The sequence below is a fragment of the Pteropus vampyrus genome, unplaced genomic scaffold (genome assembly GCF_000151845.1).
Source record: "Pteropus vampyrus isolate Shadow unplaced genomic scaffold, Pvam_2.0 Scaffold137, whole genome shotgun sequence".
Taxonomy (NCBI): domain Eukaryota; kingdom Metazoa; phylum Chordata; class Mammalia; order Chiroptera; family Pteropodidae; genus Pteropus; species Pteropus vampyrus.
The window spans coordinates 3,581,849-3,598,796 of NW_011888918.1; the positions used below are offsets into that span (position 1 = coordinate 3,581,849).

General features: G+C 33.7%; 1 protein-coding gene across 1 annotated transcript in view; it reads right to left on the reverse strand.

Moving 5' to 3' along the window:
• The window catches only part of ERC1 (ELKS/RAB6-interacting/CAST family member 1), a 513,889-nt gene that overhangs the window by 341,460 nt on the left and 155,481 nt on the right, over positions 1-16,948 (reverse strand). Inside the window, exons 9-10 of the mRNA XM_011367885.2 lie at positions 1,565-1,702; positions 137-277 (exon numbers count right to left, since the gene is read on the reverse strand). Of these exons, the coding sequence (XP_011366187.1) occupies positions 137-277; positions 1,565-1,702 (279 nt within the window). The remainder of the gene's footprint in view (positions 1-136; positions 278-1,564; positions 1,703-16,948) is intronic.

Below are 16,948 nucleotides of genomic sequence, written 5' to 3' on the forward strand. Positions count from 1 at the left end.
AGTTCTTCTCAAAAAGCTTGCTATAGAATATTAAGAAAAATCTTCTATCAAATACTTTTTTATATGTAATATGCAAAAACCAACACACAATGCATTGACTAAGCAAACCAAATAATTCCATTTCAGTGATCTTAACCTCTTTCTCTGAGAGGTCGCCTTGCAATAGGCTGACTTTTTCTTTCAAGTCTTTAAGATCTTTTTTGTAGTTATCAATTTCCTCTTGTTTCTCTCTCTCATCTCTGTCCCGCTGCTCCTTTAAACGTTCAATTGTCCGCTCCTGATGAGAGAGCACATCAATACATGAGAAAATTCCTTTCATACTTTTATGACTGTAATTTAACTTTCAGATAAAATTTCACACTTCCATCTTCCATTCAAAAGACAGTGATAAGTTGCTAATAATTTACTTTTTAAAGAATTCATCCTTCCTACCTATCTTGCTATAACAAAGATCTGGCTTTGTTATTTTGATTTCCCTATGTTTCTTTGCACATTATCTCAACTAATATTAGATATCCCTAAAGTATGCATTCTTTTGGAATAATCCCATTTATTCAATTCCTAAGAAACCAAAAACTTTTATACATACACACAGACACACACACTAAGAAAAATAAGTAACAAATATTTGTTCTTTATATATAATTAACATGTTGCCTACAAGGCAATGGATTTTTATATCACAATTTACGCACCTAAAAAAAGAGGAGGTTGGGAAGGTTATGATACGTTGAGTTTATAGCTTAAAGAAGGGTAAAGAAAAGAGAAACCACTAAAGCTTCTTTCTGTCAAAAGATACTCAGGAAGTCTGACAGTTAAGTAATTTAAGTACATTTCTGGGTATTTTTTCAGAATATATTCAGGGATCAAGCTTTGATGCGCGCAAGGCAGCCTGAAGCATTCTGAATCCAAGAGGCTTAAGGAACAGTGACCTTATTCCTTTAAAAAATCCAGTTAAAATGCCTCACTAAGATTCCTTAAACTTCCTTTTAAGACATTAACACTTGTTATGTTGGGTCATTTTTTTATTTGGTCAACCATTCCTGAAAAACTGGGTTTGGTCATGAAGGCAAAATGAAGTAGCAAGGCCAAGACTAGAAAAACAGTATTACTGTATTAATACACAGTATTAATAACTAAAACCCACAAATACATTAGGTATCAATGTAGCATAGTAAAGGAGAACTAATTATACATTGCTTCTTGATGATCAGGAAATCTGATAGTCCCATATCCCCAAACTAATTGACATATAAATAAAAATAAGTCTTTCTTCACAAGATCATAAATGGAGAATACATGGCTAATTCTTTAGAAACTTCAGCCATTGCCCTCTAGTGTAGAATCCATCTCGCCTAGCAACATATGCTTAAATTGGCAAGAACGCAATGGATTTTCTTTCCCCTTACACTATATGTGTCAGGAATTGTATAGAGGACTCTTCCCTTTGGCCCAAAGGGATTTCTTCTGTCCTCTATATCCAAGTCTCATCACTACAGAAAATATTAAATTAATAAGAAAGCAGAGGAAATGTGTCTATGAACATTCTGGACCAATCACTCACTTTCTCTGCCAGGGCCTCCTCCAAAGTTGTCAAGGCAGTGTCGGTGTTGGTGGTGTCAGCCTGCAAGGACTTGACTCGTTCTTTCAAGCTGCTCATCTGCTTTTCCTTATCTCTAAGTTGCTCTTGAAGATTTTCAATCTGAGTGTGCATATACATTTAAGGGAGAAAAAAGGAAATTAAAATAAATATGAATCGTCAGAAGAAGAATTAATTTTAAGTTAAAAACAGGTAGATAAGGATTGTCTGTGAATGTCTGTCCTAAAAATTATTTAATCTTAAAGGTTTCGGGACTGCATGCAAAACTTAAAACAAAGAATTTATAGCCAGAACAGAGAAAAGATACACACATGGGCTTGCGCACACGCGCATAGGCCCAACATACAGAGATGGGGATGGAGAAAGGAACTACGGAGAGGAAAACCATGAGAAACAGGATTACTTCCAAAATGATAGTGTAAATTCCAAGAGGAATTCCTTCACAAAGAATCGAGGAAAGACAGAGAATGGAACAGCTAGACAATAAGAAAAATAAGTCAGCTGTATAAAGGAAAAATTGTTCTTAAATGCTAGTCTTAAGTTAGATTTCTATATCATCTTTTATCCAAAAAGCAAGCATTTTCAATGAAACTTCCTATTGTACTTCTTCATTCCTCCATACACATTTATATGCATTCATTTACTCAAAAAAGTATATAATGAATTCTCTATGACATGCCAGGCACTAGTGATACAAAGAAAAATTTTTATTATGTTATAAGATGGTAAGAGAACTCTCCATTATGCAGCTGAATCCAAACTATGGATGGGCTTGTGTGCCATCCCAAGAGGCACAAATGCTACTTTAGACAGATGGGAACCATTACATATTTTTAAGTAAAGAAATGGTCTGGTTGGTTCTGTGTTTTATATAAATAATTCTAATGGCTGAGAAAAGGAAATTTTAGGGAACTTGCTTAGAGACATGGAAAACAATTAGGGGACTGTATTAATTCAGGTAAGAGATTTTGGGAGGCTAAATGAGAGAAGAGAGATGGAAAGGAAGGAATGGGTTTGAGAAATTGTGGAAGTAGCATGTTATCATTAGGGAGATTTAAGTACACAATTAAAAATATTAAGCAAAAATATAAAGGAATTGGAGAGAGATATTCTTAACAAACAAAAGGAAAATAAATAAAGCAACTATACTAGAACTCACCAACTTCATTCATTCATTAATTCAACATATATTTGAGCTCCTGCTATATGCCCGGCACTTTTCTAGGTGTTAAGGATATAGAAATAATCAAAACAGATAAAAATCCCTACTCTCAAAAGAGCTTAAACCTAATAGGATATACAACAAATGAATTAATGAAATGAACATAGAATGTAAGATGGTGGTAAGTTCCATGGAGAAAAACGAAGAATATAATCATAGTCTTCTCTTGAGCTAATACTAATTAGCTGGTTTATTTTACATGATTTTCAGAAAGGAACATATGAGTGAAATAAGTCAGACAGAGAAAGAAAAATACCATATGATTTCACTTACAGGCGGAATCTAAGGAACAAAAAAAACAAACTAATCAAAAACAGACTCACATATATAGAGGACAATTTGGTGATGGACAGAGAGGAGCTGGGTTGCGGGGCTGAGAGAATAGGGTGAAGGGTTAAAGAAGTACAAATTAGTAGTTGATAGATGGTCATGGGGATTGGGGAGCACAGCATAAGGAATGCAGTTAGCATCAATGTATTGGCCAGAAGGAGAGCCAGGGGAGAGAAGAAGCAATTAGGAGGATCGTTTTATAAATGATCTAACATTTTATAAATGTCTAACCAATGTACTATATACTTGAAACTAATAAAATAAAATTTAAAATAATAAAAACGATAAAAATAAAACTTCAAGATTCACACGCATGAAGTTGTGCATAACCAAATATCGCTCTTAGTAAAAGACAAATCTATCTCTAAAAAAAAAAAAAAAAGGCAACACAAATGCTATCTCCTTTGGGAAGACTTTCTTGCTCCTACCCCCTTAGATTGGGATGATCACCATCTGTATTCCATCACACTTATATCCACATATACATACACCTTTACCTCCATTCTTTCACCTATCTATATATTTATCACATTTACCTCCACTCTTTCATCCATCTATACATTATAACACTAAGCCCTAACCATCCTGCCACTTCGCCCCAGGTTTCCATCTTCATATCTGGCACACACACATCTACGATAAATACTGGTTAATTAGTGAGTAAACAAATAATATATAAGCTTGGACTTTTATAACTGTATTTAGGCATACATATAAACTCTTGCCAAAAAAGGAACTACAAAAAACCCAAGATCCAACCTTCAGATAATTTCCTGCATTAATCAATTTAGCATAAGTTCTTTGAGGGCCTGCTTCATTCCACAGAGGAAGGGAAAAGAAGATCCTGTCTAGAGTCAATGAGAATTCCACAAGCAGAACAAGTAAGAGAAGCAAAAAGAGTTGGCAAATTTAGCAAATTTAGAAAAGGGTTCCATAAATACTGTAAGTCTTCGATTTTCTTTTTTTTTTTTTAATTTTTAAAAATTAAGTTTATTGGGGTAACATTGGTTAATACAATTATATAATTTTCAGGTGTACATTATAATTTGACATCTGGATATTCTATTGTGTGTTTACCAGCCAAAATCCAGTTTCCTTCAGCTACCATATATTTGATCCCCTTTACCCACTTCCCCCTCCCCCTACCACCCTATATTTGACCCCCTTTACCCCATCTACCTCTTTAACAAAGAAATGATCATACAGATGAACCACTAATAAGCCTGAAATGGATTCTAATCTTTTCAATGCCAAAAAAAGTCCAAAGCCTGTCATAAGAGAAAAGACCATCACAGATGAAAAGCATTAGTTTTCCTTTAGTTTAATCAGACACTACTACTGGAATCTCATATGAATCAATATTTAGACTGATCTCACAACTAGCTGGTATATGAATGCTGGTATATGAATGAAGAGAATTTTGCCACTCGAAAATCTAGTATATACTCCATATACATACAGAATGCAATGCCCTGGGGTTTATATATTTAACCAGCTGTACAGGTCAACCAGTTGCTAATGCTATAAACGTTATGCAAAGAAAAGATATAATCATGCTGTTGTTTAGAATTTCTTATCAAAAAAGAGCAGTATAAGAACCATTATTTAAAATAAAATTTCAAAGAACCAACCAAGTTTTATATACAAGAAAATAGATGTTTTATGAGCCCAGCTAATACACGAATAGCTATCATATGCATAATAAGGATAATACCCTTCTTTCTCCATCATTAGCATCTAAGAAAGAAATTAAGAAGCTAAATTGTTAACAATTCCACATGTATAATTTATATGTAGCCAAACTACTAAAGGCATCCATTTTCTTTGCTGGCAAAAACTCTTCCTGGTAATACTTAGGTGCAAAAGCTGCTAACCTAAGTAAAATCCCCATTAACAAATTCTCCCTAATCTACTTTCTTCTTCAATTACCCAGACTGTCTGTTGGGCTAGAAAGGAGAAAAAGGATGGCTACTCTTGGACTCCTATTTACTTCTAAAGAGAAGGAATAAACACACCATAGTGAAAAGAACTGACAAAATGAAGAAAGGGCAGTAGACACTACTAATATAGCCTCCTTTGGACATGTTGCTGTCAGTGAGCAAGACTTCAAATAGATAGATATGTGTAAACTATCTGCACAAGCATCGAATAAACCCAAAAGATGCTGTGAGAGGAAAGGTGTGTAAAAAAATACTTTTCCTCCATCCAGCTTCATGATGGATAATAGTTGAGCCCTACTGAAAGGTCCTACTACATATCTTCACTTTGTTTGTGATTCGAAATTGTGCTTTTTTCATCAAAGATCTCTGGGTTTATATGCGTTGCTAACTAGCTGGTATATGAATGCTACCATATTATTATTGCCACTGGTCTTTTCCTTTTCAGTAATCTAATATTGACGCTGTTCCTCCTGATAGCCCCATATCATTTCAGTATTTATTATACAATATATATATACAATTTATAGTAAAGATCTTATTCTATACTAAGTTTAATTATCCACATGATCTGAAATATACAATTTACAAAATGTTTTGACAACTAAGAGAAAAACTGGATCCATTATGCACATACTTGAATATTAATGATAAAGATGACTGTTTGGAATCATGTTAAGTGGAAAAATACTCCTTTAAATATGCTCAGGATATCTACCCAAAAAAAAAAACACCTTCATTTTGTAGAAACAGAAAGCACAGAATCCCTAAAATCACTATATGATACCAATAACAACAAAAATAATAGCAATGGTGTTAGTGGAGAAGGCAGTGATGTTAACAGGAACCACTAACACTTAAAAAGAAAGTAGTATGTATGTGACAGGCATTTTATGTAAACAACTCTTTAAGCCTCACCAGAAAATTAATTACTAGGCAATCTATCTCCAGAACCCTAATCTTAATCACTATAAGTAATGTTTTCTGATGGAAAAAAATCACACAAAGATAACTCAAGCTTTTTTCCATAAACTATTTCTTATTATTAAACAGCATTTATTAATAAACATAGTAAATTATTATTATGGTCATTTATATTAAAATGTTATCCCTACTGAAACAAGGAATGAAGGTTGGAGGTACCAAATCACTGCAAATACAAAAGTACATCTTCCAAGGGAGGAACATACATCCAAACACAATATCTAAAGCTGGTGAGCAAAGCCAAAGATATTTGGTATCAGGATTTCAGTATCATGATATTATTAAAATTGTCTGTTTAGCCTGACTTTCAAGGGGTAGAAGTAAGCCAGTTTATTAATATATATGGACTACAGAGCATGTGACAGTGAAATAGCTAAAAAGCCTTTCTTCTTTTACTTAAATAACTTATTTTTAATAATAGTGAAAATCAATAAAATGATTATTGCAGAAAATGATACATTTTACAATTTTATGGGTTTTCTTCCTACTTCATGCATACCTCGTCTAATATAGAAAGAAATCATTAAGTACCTATTAGTGTGTATTCAATTTCTGTATGAGTGAAGTTTTGGAACTGGTGTTTATTCCATATATCCGGAACTGGTGTTTATTCCATATATCTGGGTCCTTGATAATAAATAGGGAGGGGAAGGATCAACCGGATTTACACAGACAGTTTATTACCACAGAGAAGAACTAACAAAAAAGAATTCAAGAAGGAACTATTTTTTAAATAACTATTTAGAGAAAGAAGACATTTTCTTTACAATGACCTCTCTAATCATAATATAGTTCTGTTAAATGGGTTGGAAAGAAATAGAAATAACATTGTATCATATAGAGCCTTCCTTCTCCTCCCATAATGTATTTGACAAAGAGAGAGAAAAACCAATGAAACCAGCAGGAGACTAATACCAAAAGTATGGTACATGTGAATTCATCTAATCTGCATACCAATTACACATTGGCATAGATTTCTTGACATTTTTTGTTTTGGTTTTTATCAGCATTGCCAGTTGTCAAAAACTATCATGTTTCAACATGGGTGATTTATTCCTAATCAAGTAAGGCTGATTACTCTGCCTTTGAGGCCCTAATCATTGGCAAAAGGTAGAAGATACTTCGTCTAGGATACAATTCTAAGGACAAGGAAACCCAAACACTTCTTATAATCACCTGGCTACTTTAAACATCATTTAAAGAATTTTTTTAATGATGCCTCCACAGTTGTTCTAAGCAGCCATAAGCATCAAACTTATTGTGTGAAATGAGACAGTCAGAAAGGCTCTGACCTTTGCCTTCTTGGTTACTAACGCCTTTCAGTAGCAGTGGTAGAAGTACAGTCTGGATAAACTAACTGGTCATTATTAGCTGGCAAAGAGAGATCTACAATAATTAATAGACTCTAAAAAAGAGAAAACTTACCAAGTTTCCTAATTTCTAGGCAATTATTTTTCTACCAATCTATACTCTGGGAAAATGTACAAACAAGGCATGACTGTCATTTACCAAAATGAGTAGGTTTGCCCAGGCTATTTATATTGGCCTCTAAATTGCACTTGTCCAATCATGTGTTTCCAATGATCAGAAGGAAGAACAAGAGTAACAAAGTCACGAGAAACTCTAAGCAATGGTTTAAACTCAATTTAGGTTTTTAAAAGCTTCTCTATCTATACTCCCAACTAATATTTATGATCTTTAATAAGCCCAGCAAAGATTTCGATTGACAACCAGTTATTTCTTTGGTTGAGTTTTCCTTTCAAGTCTGCTATTCTGTCATCATGTAAGTCAGCAGTCCCCAACCTATTTAGTCCCCGGAACCAGTGCTCCTATGAGAATCTAATGCCTGATAATCTGAGGTGGAGCTGAGACGGTGATGCTAGTGTTGGGGAGCGGCTGCAAATACAGATGAAGCTTCATTTGCCTTGTTCCTAACAGGCCACAGACCTGTACTGGTTTGTGGCCCTGAGACTGGGGACCCTAGTATAAGTGATGGAGAGAATTACTGTAATGAATAAACAGCTAATTATGTCACATTGGGCAAGTTATTTGATCTTTCTAATTACTTTACTTGTAAACAAAAGACCACTAATATTCCTTTCAATTCTAAAATCCTTATGATAGGAAAAATGAGAACATCTGAAAATTAATAAACTTTGTCAGAGTACTACTACATTTTATATTAAAAACTGTTCAAACTGAACTACATAGAAAGTGTAGGTATAACCTTGAGGAAAATAAATTCAGAGTCCACTGTTCCCAATAAATTTTATTAGTTGCTGAGAGAGGAAATAAGTTACTTAACAGACCTGCTCATAGGACAAATAATGGATCTAGGGACCTTTTACATTAAAATAACTGAATAACATGAAGCAAAAACTGGTGAGAGTAAAGGTCATTCACTACCAGTCAAAATCTGTTTGGAAGACAATTATGGAAATACTTCTTTTTATACCTGACAGATAGATATATATAAGAACCTGACAGACCTTCCTGTTCTATAATTCCTCAAAAAACAAAGAAGATCCATTGATCCGAAATAGCAGTCCTTCTGAGGCAGCAGCAATGGTCAGACTGCACTTAGAACCTCAATTCACATCATCTATATGAATGGCATCCCTTCAAGTTGTACAGTAACAATGGCTATCTAGAGTCTTAATAGACATAATAGTTCACTACATTTTAGTGATGAAAGAACTCGGTATTTTTAAACAACTAAAGCAGACACACTAGGCTTAGTTTTAGGAAAAAAGCAACCACTATTTTTTCTATTATTTATTAATAATAACAAAGTCAATAAAAATCAAATACATAACAATAGGAGGCTAAATAAATTAAATATAATCTATCCACTGGCTAGAATATTATGCAACCAGTACAATTCACATACTTGAGGATTAATCAAAGATTTGGAAAATTGTTTATTATATGCAATGACATGAAAATGAAAAGTTATCAAAATGTACAATAGTATCCCAATTTAAAACAAGGAAAATTTTATTTTTACATTTAATTTTCCTCATTATTGCTTTTCCATATTTTTCAAATATTTAGAATGAACATAATCATTTCAACAATAATTATAAAATCAGTCATTTTCTAAACATTAAGAAATCTTAGGATTTATGATAAGGAATATAATCAGGATTATGGTAGGAAGGATTCTCTTATCATATGGACCTATCAATATGGGAAGTCTCTAAGGGTTTCTGTGGAGCATGTAAACAACTCTATCTAACTCATATCTTTCACAGGTTCGCACTGTGTGACCAAACAAATGAAACTATCAGAGACTTAGGGATTTTCTACAGTGCCAAAGAAAGACTGGGAGACAACAAATAAAATCAAGGAAACCAAGACTTTCAAAATCTACTTGAAACATAAAGTTTGAATGGAATAGAAATGGGGTGCTTGACACATTTAAAATCTAATTCAAGTTCATATAAGTTTTTACTTTAGCCAGGCCTACTTTTATGGCCCAAAGCTACCTTGGACTAATAATATTCAACCCTAGTGTGACAAGGCTAAGATTCTGAGGAGGTGGACCTTGAGACAGATTTTACTGTGCAAAAAAGTTTATTAGAGGGTGCTCTTGGGATCAATGCAAAAAAGTTTATTAGAGGGTGCTCTTTGGGATCAACAAAGTCCCAAAGAATTCAGACAACCCTATGAGGAGCTTTGAATCTGGGATGACCTTTCAGAGTTGTCCCAAATCAGGGCAACAGATTAAAGCTCTTATGGATCAGTCGCTGGATACCAATGGGAAGGGGAATGCCATTGTGCAAAGCAGGTCTCTTCAGTCAAGGCAAACTTCATCGAAGCTAGCACTACCAGCATCTGGGGGAATATGTCCTTCAACCCTTGAGGGGGATCTCGGTCACTCATCACAGCATCCATTATGCCAGCAGCTATATCTTTTTTAGTAACATGAAATCACAATTTACCCTTAATTTATATTGTATCTGAACTATATATATAATTTTATGGCTTTGTAACACCTAGAGACCCTTGAATCCCAATGTGGTTATTTTACTGTTAGAGGGCATTTTTAATCAGGAGTTCACAGATGGCCTTTAAAGTGCTGTGTATGACATCCCAGTCCACATAAATAAGTTATGTGCACTTTTTCACAGAGAGAGCCCACAGTTTTCATCAGATTGTCAAAAGGGTAGGAGAAATTAAAACTCATTAATCAGGGGCATTCTTTTCAAATACCCAAAATGTTGTTTAAAATGAAGATCTACTTCACTTAAAATTCCTTGCTTAACTGCTTTATAAAAATACTGTGTTACCAAATTTGCTGTGTATAAAATAAGAGTTTAGCCTGGGTGGGATGCAGGAAGAAAAGGACCAAACAGTTCCTTATCAATATGCAGTGGAAGCTCAAGAATCTTATAAAATTTGGTAAAATTTCCTCAGTAAATTTGGATGGTTTTTCTGATCTGAAAAACTCTAGAAAAAAATAAGTGTTAGAAGAAAAAAGTAAGGAGGTCTGGCAAATTCCAGGAGGATAAAACAGATAAAGGACAAAATACACGTCTGATGCTTGAAGCCATTTTCTGGTTAAGGTGAGCATACTGGTGTGGCAGAGAGAAGGAAAAGCACAAAAAGCTATATCAAAGTTTGATTTAACAACTTCTTCAAGTGGTTAATTATTTCAACTTCTCAACTAGAGTTGACAAGTACCTGGGCATCTATCCAAACAGCCATTCCCACAGGTGAGAATGAAATGCAAGTTAATTCATGTCAAATTATAAGCAGTTTTAAGCAGAAGAAAATATTGACCTTGCTTCAGAACTTTGATCAAGCTTTTTTTGTTTTTCCAAATCCTTGTCCTTTTCTAGATACTTATCTAGATATTTATTGCTCTGACATATTCCTGCTACAAGGTCTCCTGAAATACCACTAAGAACAACCTTTGTCACAATAGGCATCTGACCCTTCCATATTCACTTGTTATTTACCATTTTTCAAGTCTGAAATGTGTGTGCAGTCAAAACAGAAGTCAGGGCACTCTGAACTAGAGCTTCTAAGACTCTGAGAATATTAATATGGCATATTATCAACAGAAAATTATGCAGATAAACATAAATCCTCAAATGACTCGCTAAGTTACCTAAAAGATTGAATATTTTAATAAGGGTCAGAATTACTTCTATGTTGTACAAAGTATTACAATATAAACCTCTGAATAGTTCTTATTTATATTATACCTTAGCACTCTAAAATAAAACATTTACGTAAAGATTATGTTCTCCCAGGTTCAGTCCTATGATAAGGTTGCCTCCATGATAAGGTTTGGAGAACAACTTTTAACATTTCCCCAAGAAAAAAATGCAAAGCTATTTAAAAACATACCCATCCTTACCAAACATTCAAAGAAGAATTAGCAGCTATTCTCAAACTATTCCAAAAAATTCAAGAGGAGAGAAGGCTCCCTAATTCTTTTTACAAGTCCACCATTACCCTGATTCCAAAGCCATACAAAGACAATACAAAATAAGAAAACTATAGGCCAATATCTCTTATGACCATTGATGCAAAAATCTTCAAAAAAATATTAGCAAACCAAATTCAGCAATATATTAAAAATATCATACACCACGACCAAATTGGATTTATTCCTGGGATTCAAGGTTGGTACAATATCCACAAATCAATTAATGTGATATACCACATTAACAAAATTGAAAGATAAAAACCATATGATTATATCAATAGATGCAGAAAAAAGTGTTCGACAAAATCCAGCATCTATTTATGATAAAACTCTTAGCAAAGTGGGAATAGAGGGAACATACCTCAACATAATAAAAGTCATATGACAAACCTATTGCTAACATCATACTCAATGGGGAAAGGCTAAGAGCGTTTTCCTTAAGATCAGGAACAAGATAATGATGCCCACTTTCACCACTTCTGTTCAACATTGTACTGGAAGTCCTAGCTACTGCAATTAGGCAAGAAAGAGAAATAAAAGGCATCCGAATTGGAAAGGAAGAAGTAAAACTGTCATTATTTGCAGATGACAAGATACCATATATAAAAAACCCTAAAGATTCCACCAAAAAAACCTATTAGAACTGATAAATGAATTCAGTGAAGTAGCAAGATACAAAATTAATATTGAGAAGTTGGTTCCATTTTTATACCAATGATGAACTATCGGAAAGAGAAATTAAGTTAACAATCCCATTTACAATTGTATCAAAAACAATAAAATACCTAGGAATCAACTTAACCAAGGAGGTAAAAGACATGTTCTTGGAAAATTATAAGTCAGTGAAAAAAAGAAATTGAAGAAGATACAAATAAATGGAAGCACATACCATGCTCATTGGTAGGAAAAATCAACATCGTTAAAATGGCTATACTACCCAAAGCAATCTATAAATTCAATGCAACCCTTATCAAAATATCAATGGCATTTTTCAGAAAACAAGAACAAATAATCCAAAAATTATATGGAACCATGAAAGATCCCGAATAGCCACTAAAATCTTGAGAAAGAAGTACAAAGTCGAAGGTATCACACTCGTGATATCAAACAATACTACAAGGCTATAGTAATCAAAACAACATGGTACTGGCATAAAAACAGATACACAGATCAATGGAACAGAATAGACAGCCCAGAAATAAATCTACATCTATATGGTCATTTAATCTATGACAAAGGAGGTAAGAATATACAATGTAGTAAAGATCATCTCTTCAACAAATAGTGCTGGAAAACCTGGACAGATACATGCGAAAAAATAAAACTAGGCCACCCTCTACACCATATACAAGAAATTAACTCAAGATGTATTAGACTTAAATGTAAGACCCAACCTTAAAACTTCTAGAAAATATAGGCAGTAAATGCTCTGAAATTGCTCTTAGTAATATTTTTTCTGATATCTCCTTGAACAAAGGAAACAAAAGAAAAAATAAATAAGACTACATCAAACTAAAAAGTTTTTGCACAACAAAGGAAACCATCAACAAAACGAAAAGAGAACTAACTGAATGGGAGAAGATATCTGACAAGGGATTACTACTCAAAATTTATAAAGAACTCCTACAACTCAACAACAAAAAAACGAACAATCCAATTAAAAATGGTCAGAAGACCTAAACAGGTATTTCTCCAAAGAAAAAATACAGACGGTGCTTAACATCACTAATCATCAGAGAAATGCAAATCAAAACCATGATGAGATATCACCTTATACCTATCAAAATGCCTATCACGAATAAATCAAAAAACAAGTCTTAATGAGGATAAGGAGAAAAGGGAACCACTGTATACTGTTGGTGGGATTGCAAATTGGTACAGCCACTATGATAAACAGTATGGAGGTTCCTCAAAAAATTAAAAATAGAACTACCTTTCATCCCAGCAATTCCACTTCTGGGTATTGGTCCAAAGAAAACCGAACACAGTTTGTAAAGATCTATGCACCCCTATGTTCACGCAGCACTATCCACAATAGCCAAGACATGGAAGCAACCAAAGTGCCCACCAAGATCGGATAAAGAAGATCGGATAAAGAAGTTATGGTACAAAAATACAATGGAATATTACTCAGCCATAAAATTAATAAAATCTTACCATTTGCAATGACATGAATGGACCTCAAGGGTATGGTGCTGAGTGAAATAAGTCAGACAGAGAAAGACAACTACCACGTGATTTCACTTATATGTGGAATCTAAGAAACAAAAGAAATGAACAAACTAAACGAAAAGAGACTCACAGATACAGAGAACAACTGGTGATTGCCAGAGGGAAGGGGGGTTGGAGAGCTGAGTGAAAAAGATGAAAGGATGAAGAAATACAAATTAGTAGTTACAAAACAGTCACAGGGATACAGAGTACAGCATAGAGAATATAGACAACATTATTGTAATGGCTGAGGGCAGTGCCAGATGGATGCTAGAGTAATTGAGGGGATCACTTCATAAATTATCTAAATGTCTAGCTATTGTACTGTATGTCTGAAATGAGCAAAAAAATATATATATACACCCATCCTTATCCCAGAAATGCAAGGCTGGTTCAACATACAAAAATCAATGATTATAATGCAGCATATTAATAGAATAAAGAACAAAACCTTTTTGTTCTTTATTCTATTAATGCTCATCTCAATAGATGCAGAAAAAGCATTAGACAAAATCTAACACATTTCATTATAAAAACTCTCAATAAACTAAGAATAGAAGAAAACATCCCCAATCTGATAAAGGGTATCTAAGAAAAACCCACAGTGAACACCATATTTACTAGTGAAAAATGAAAGCCTTTCATTTAAGATAAAGAATAAGATAAGGATGTCTGCTCTCATTACTTCTATTCATCATTGTATTGGACAATTAGGGAAGGGCAATTAGGGAAGAAAAGAATATAAAGGCAGCCATACTACAAATGGCATAACTTTATACATACTAAGAAAATACTAAAGAATCCACTAGACACTATTAGAAGCTAACAAACAAGTTTAATAAAGCTGTAAAACACTAGATCAATATTCAAAAATCAGTTGTATACTAGATATGAAAATCTGATAATGAAATGAAAACAAATCAATTTTAACAGCATCAAAAATAATAAAATATTAAAGAATTTAAAGAAGTGCAAGACTTGTAACCTGAAAACTAAAAGGAAAATTGATGAAAGAAATTAAAGACAACACAAAGAAGTTAAAAGACAACCTGTGTTGAAAGACTTGATGAATATTCCTCAAACTGATGAAGAGATTCAGTGCAATCACTATCAAGTCCAAATGTCTTTTTTACATAAATGAACACACTAACCCCAAAATTCATATGGAATTACAAGGGACCCCCAAAGCCAAAACAACCTTGAAAAGGAACAAAGGTAGAGGATTCACAATTTCCAATATCAAAATCTACTTCAAAGCTACAGTAATCAAGACAGTGTGGTATATGGCACATAGACATACAAATTGATGAAACAGAAACAAGAATTCATAACTGAACACACGTGTCTATGGCCAATTGATTTTCAGCAAACGTCCCAAGATGAATCAATAGGGGAAAAAGAGTCTTTTCAACAAATTGCTATGGGATGATTGAATAACCACATGCAAAATAATAAAGTGAGACCCTAACATTATACCATCTACAAAAATTAACTTAGAATGGATCAAAGATCTAAATGTAAAAACTAAAACTGTAAAACTCATAGAAAACGTAGAAGGAAATCTTCATGATCTTCAATTAGAGGCAATCTTTTCTTAGATATGACACCAAAAGCATAAGTGAACAAGAAAAACATGGATAAATTGAACTCATCAAAATTTAAAACTTATGTGTATCAAAGGATGCTATCAAGAAAGTGAAAGGATAACCCACAGAATGGGAGAAATATCTGCAAATTACATATCTGATATGGTGGAACCTCAGAATATATAAAGACTTTCTAGAATTCAACAATAAAAAGACAACTGGATTTAAAAAATGGGCAAAAGATTTGAAAAGGCATTTCTCCAAAGAAGATAAACAAATGGCTAACAAGTACACTATGGGAATGCAAATCAAAACAACAATAAGATACCAATGCATATCCATTAGAATGGAACGTAAAATTGTGTGGCCACTTTAGAATCAGTGTAGCAGTTCCTCATAAAGTTAAACATGAAGTTAATATCAATTCCATTGTTAGATATATACCCAAGAGAAATGAAAAGATATATTCATACAAAACCTTGTGCATTAATGTTTATAGAATCATTATTCATAATATTCAAAAAGTAGAAACAACTCGAATGTCCATAAACTGATAAATGGATAAATAAAATGTGGTGAATAAATGAATAAAATGTTTATTCATTACAATAAAATATTATTCAGCCATAAAAAGAAATGAAACACTGATACTTGCTACATGATGAATGAACCTTGAAAATACTAAAGAAGCCAGACACAAAAAGCACATATTATATAATTACACGTATAAGAAATGTCCAGAATAGGCAAATCCATAGAGGCAAAAAGTAGATTAATAGTTGCTAGAAGATAAGGGGTTGTGGTGGCTTACAGGTATGGGTTTATTTTGGGGATCATGAGAATGTTCTGAAATTGAATAGTGGTGATGGTTGCACAACCTTGAAAGTATACAAAAAAAAGAAAACTGAACTATACACACTTTAAAATGGTAAATTTTATGGTATGTGAATTACATCTCAATTAGGAAAAAAAGAATCATCCATCCTATTAACCCCTTAGTGTTAGTTTAAAAGTCAAAATTCGACCGTGTCATGGAAGTGTGAAACTAAGCCTGAGATTTATCCTGCTTTATTCCTTAAATAACAAAAAACAATTTAGATAAGTTTGTCTGTTCCTAATGGACTTAAAAGTTCTTTTGCATTCAATGTGTCATCTGTGTACATATTTAGTCTGATTATGTTCTAGATCAGCAGCAGTCCCCAATCTTTTTGGTACCAGGGAACAGTGTTCCTATGAGAATCTAATGCCTGATGATCCGAGATGGAGCTGAGGCGGTGACACTAGCACTGGGGAGTGGTTGCAAATACAGATGAAGCTTCACTCGCTCACCAGCCGCTCACCTCCTGCTGTGCAGCCCAGTTCCTAACAGGCCACGGACCAGTACCACTCCCCCGACCGAGGGTTGGGTAGATGGCAGTGTCTTTCACCTTAGACCAATAATAAGCAAAAGTTTTCATCTAGACGGTTGTGCTTTTCACCTAAGGTGAATCTCCAAAATAAATATGTAGCATTAATTCATCTTCTGCTGCCAGTCTCCCCTTTCCATACACCTTATTCCTCTGTACCCTTTTCTTATGAATTATTTTCATACCCTGTGATAATTCTTAAATTATGTAAAACAATTTTAAACTGGTTGGA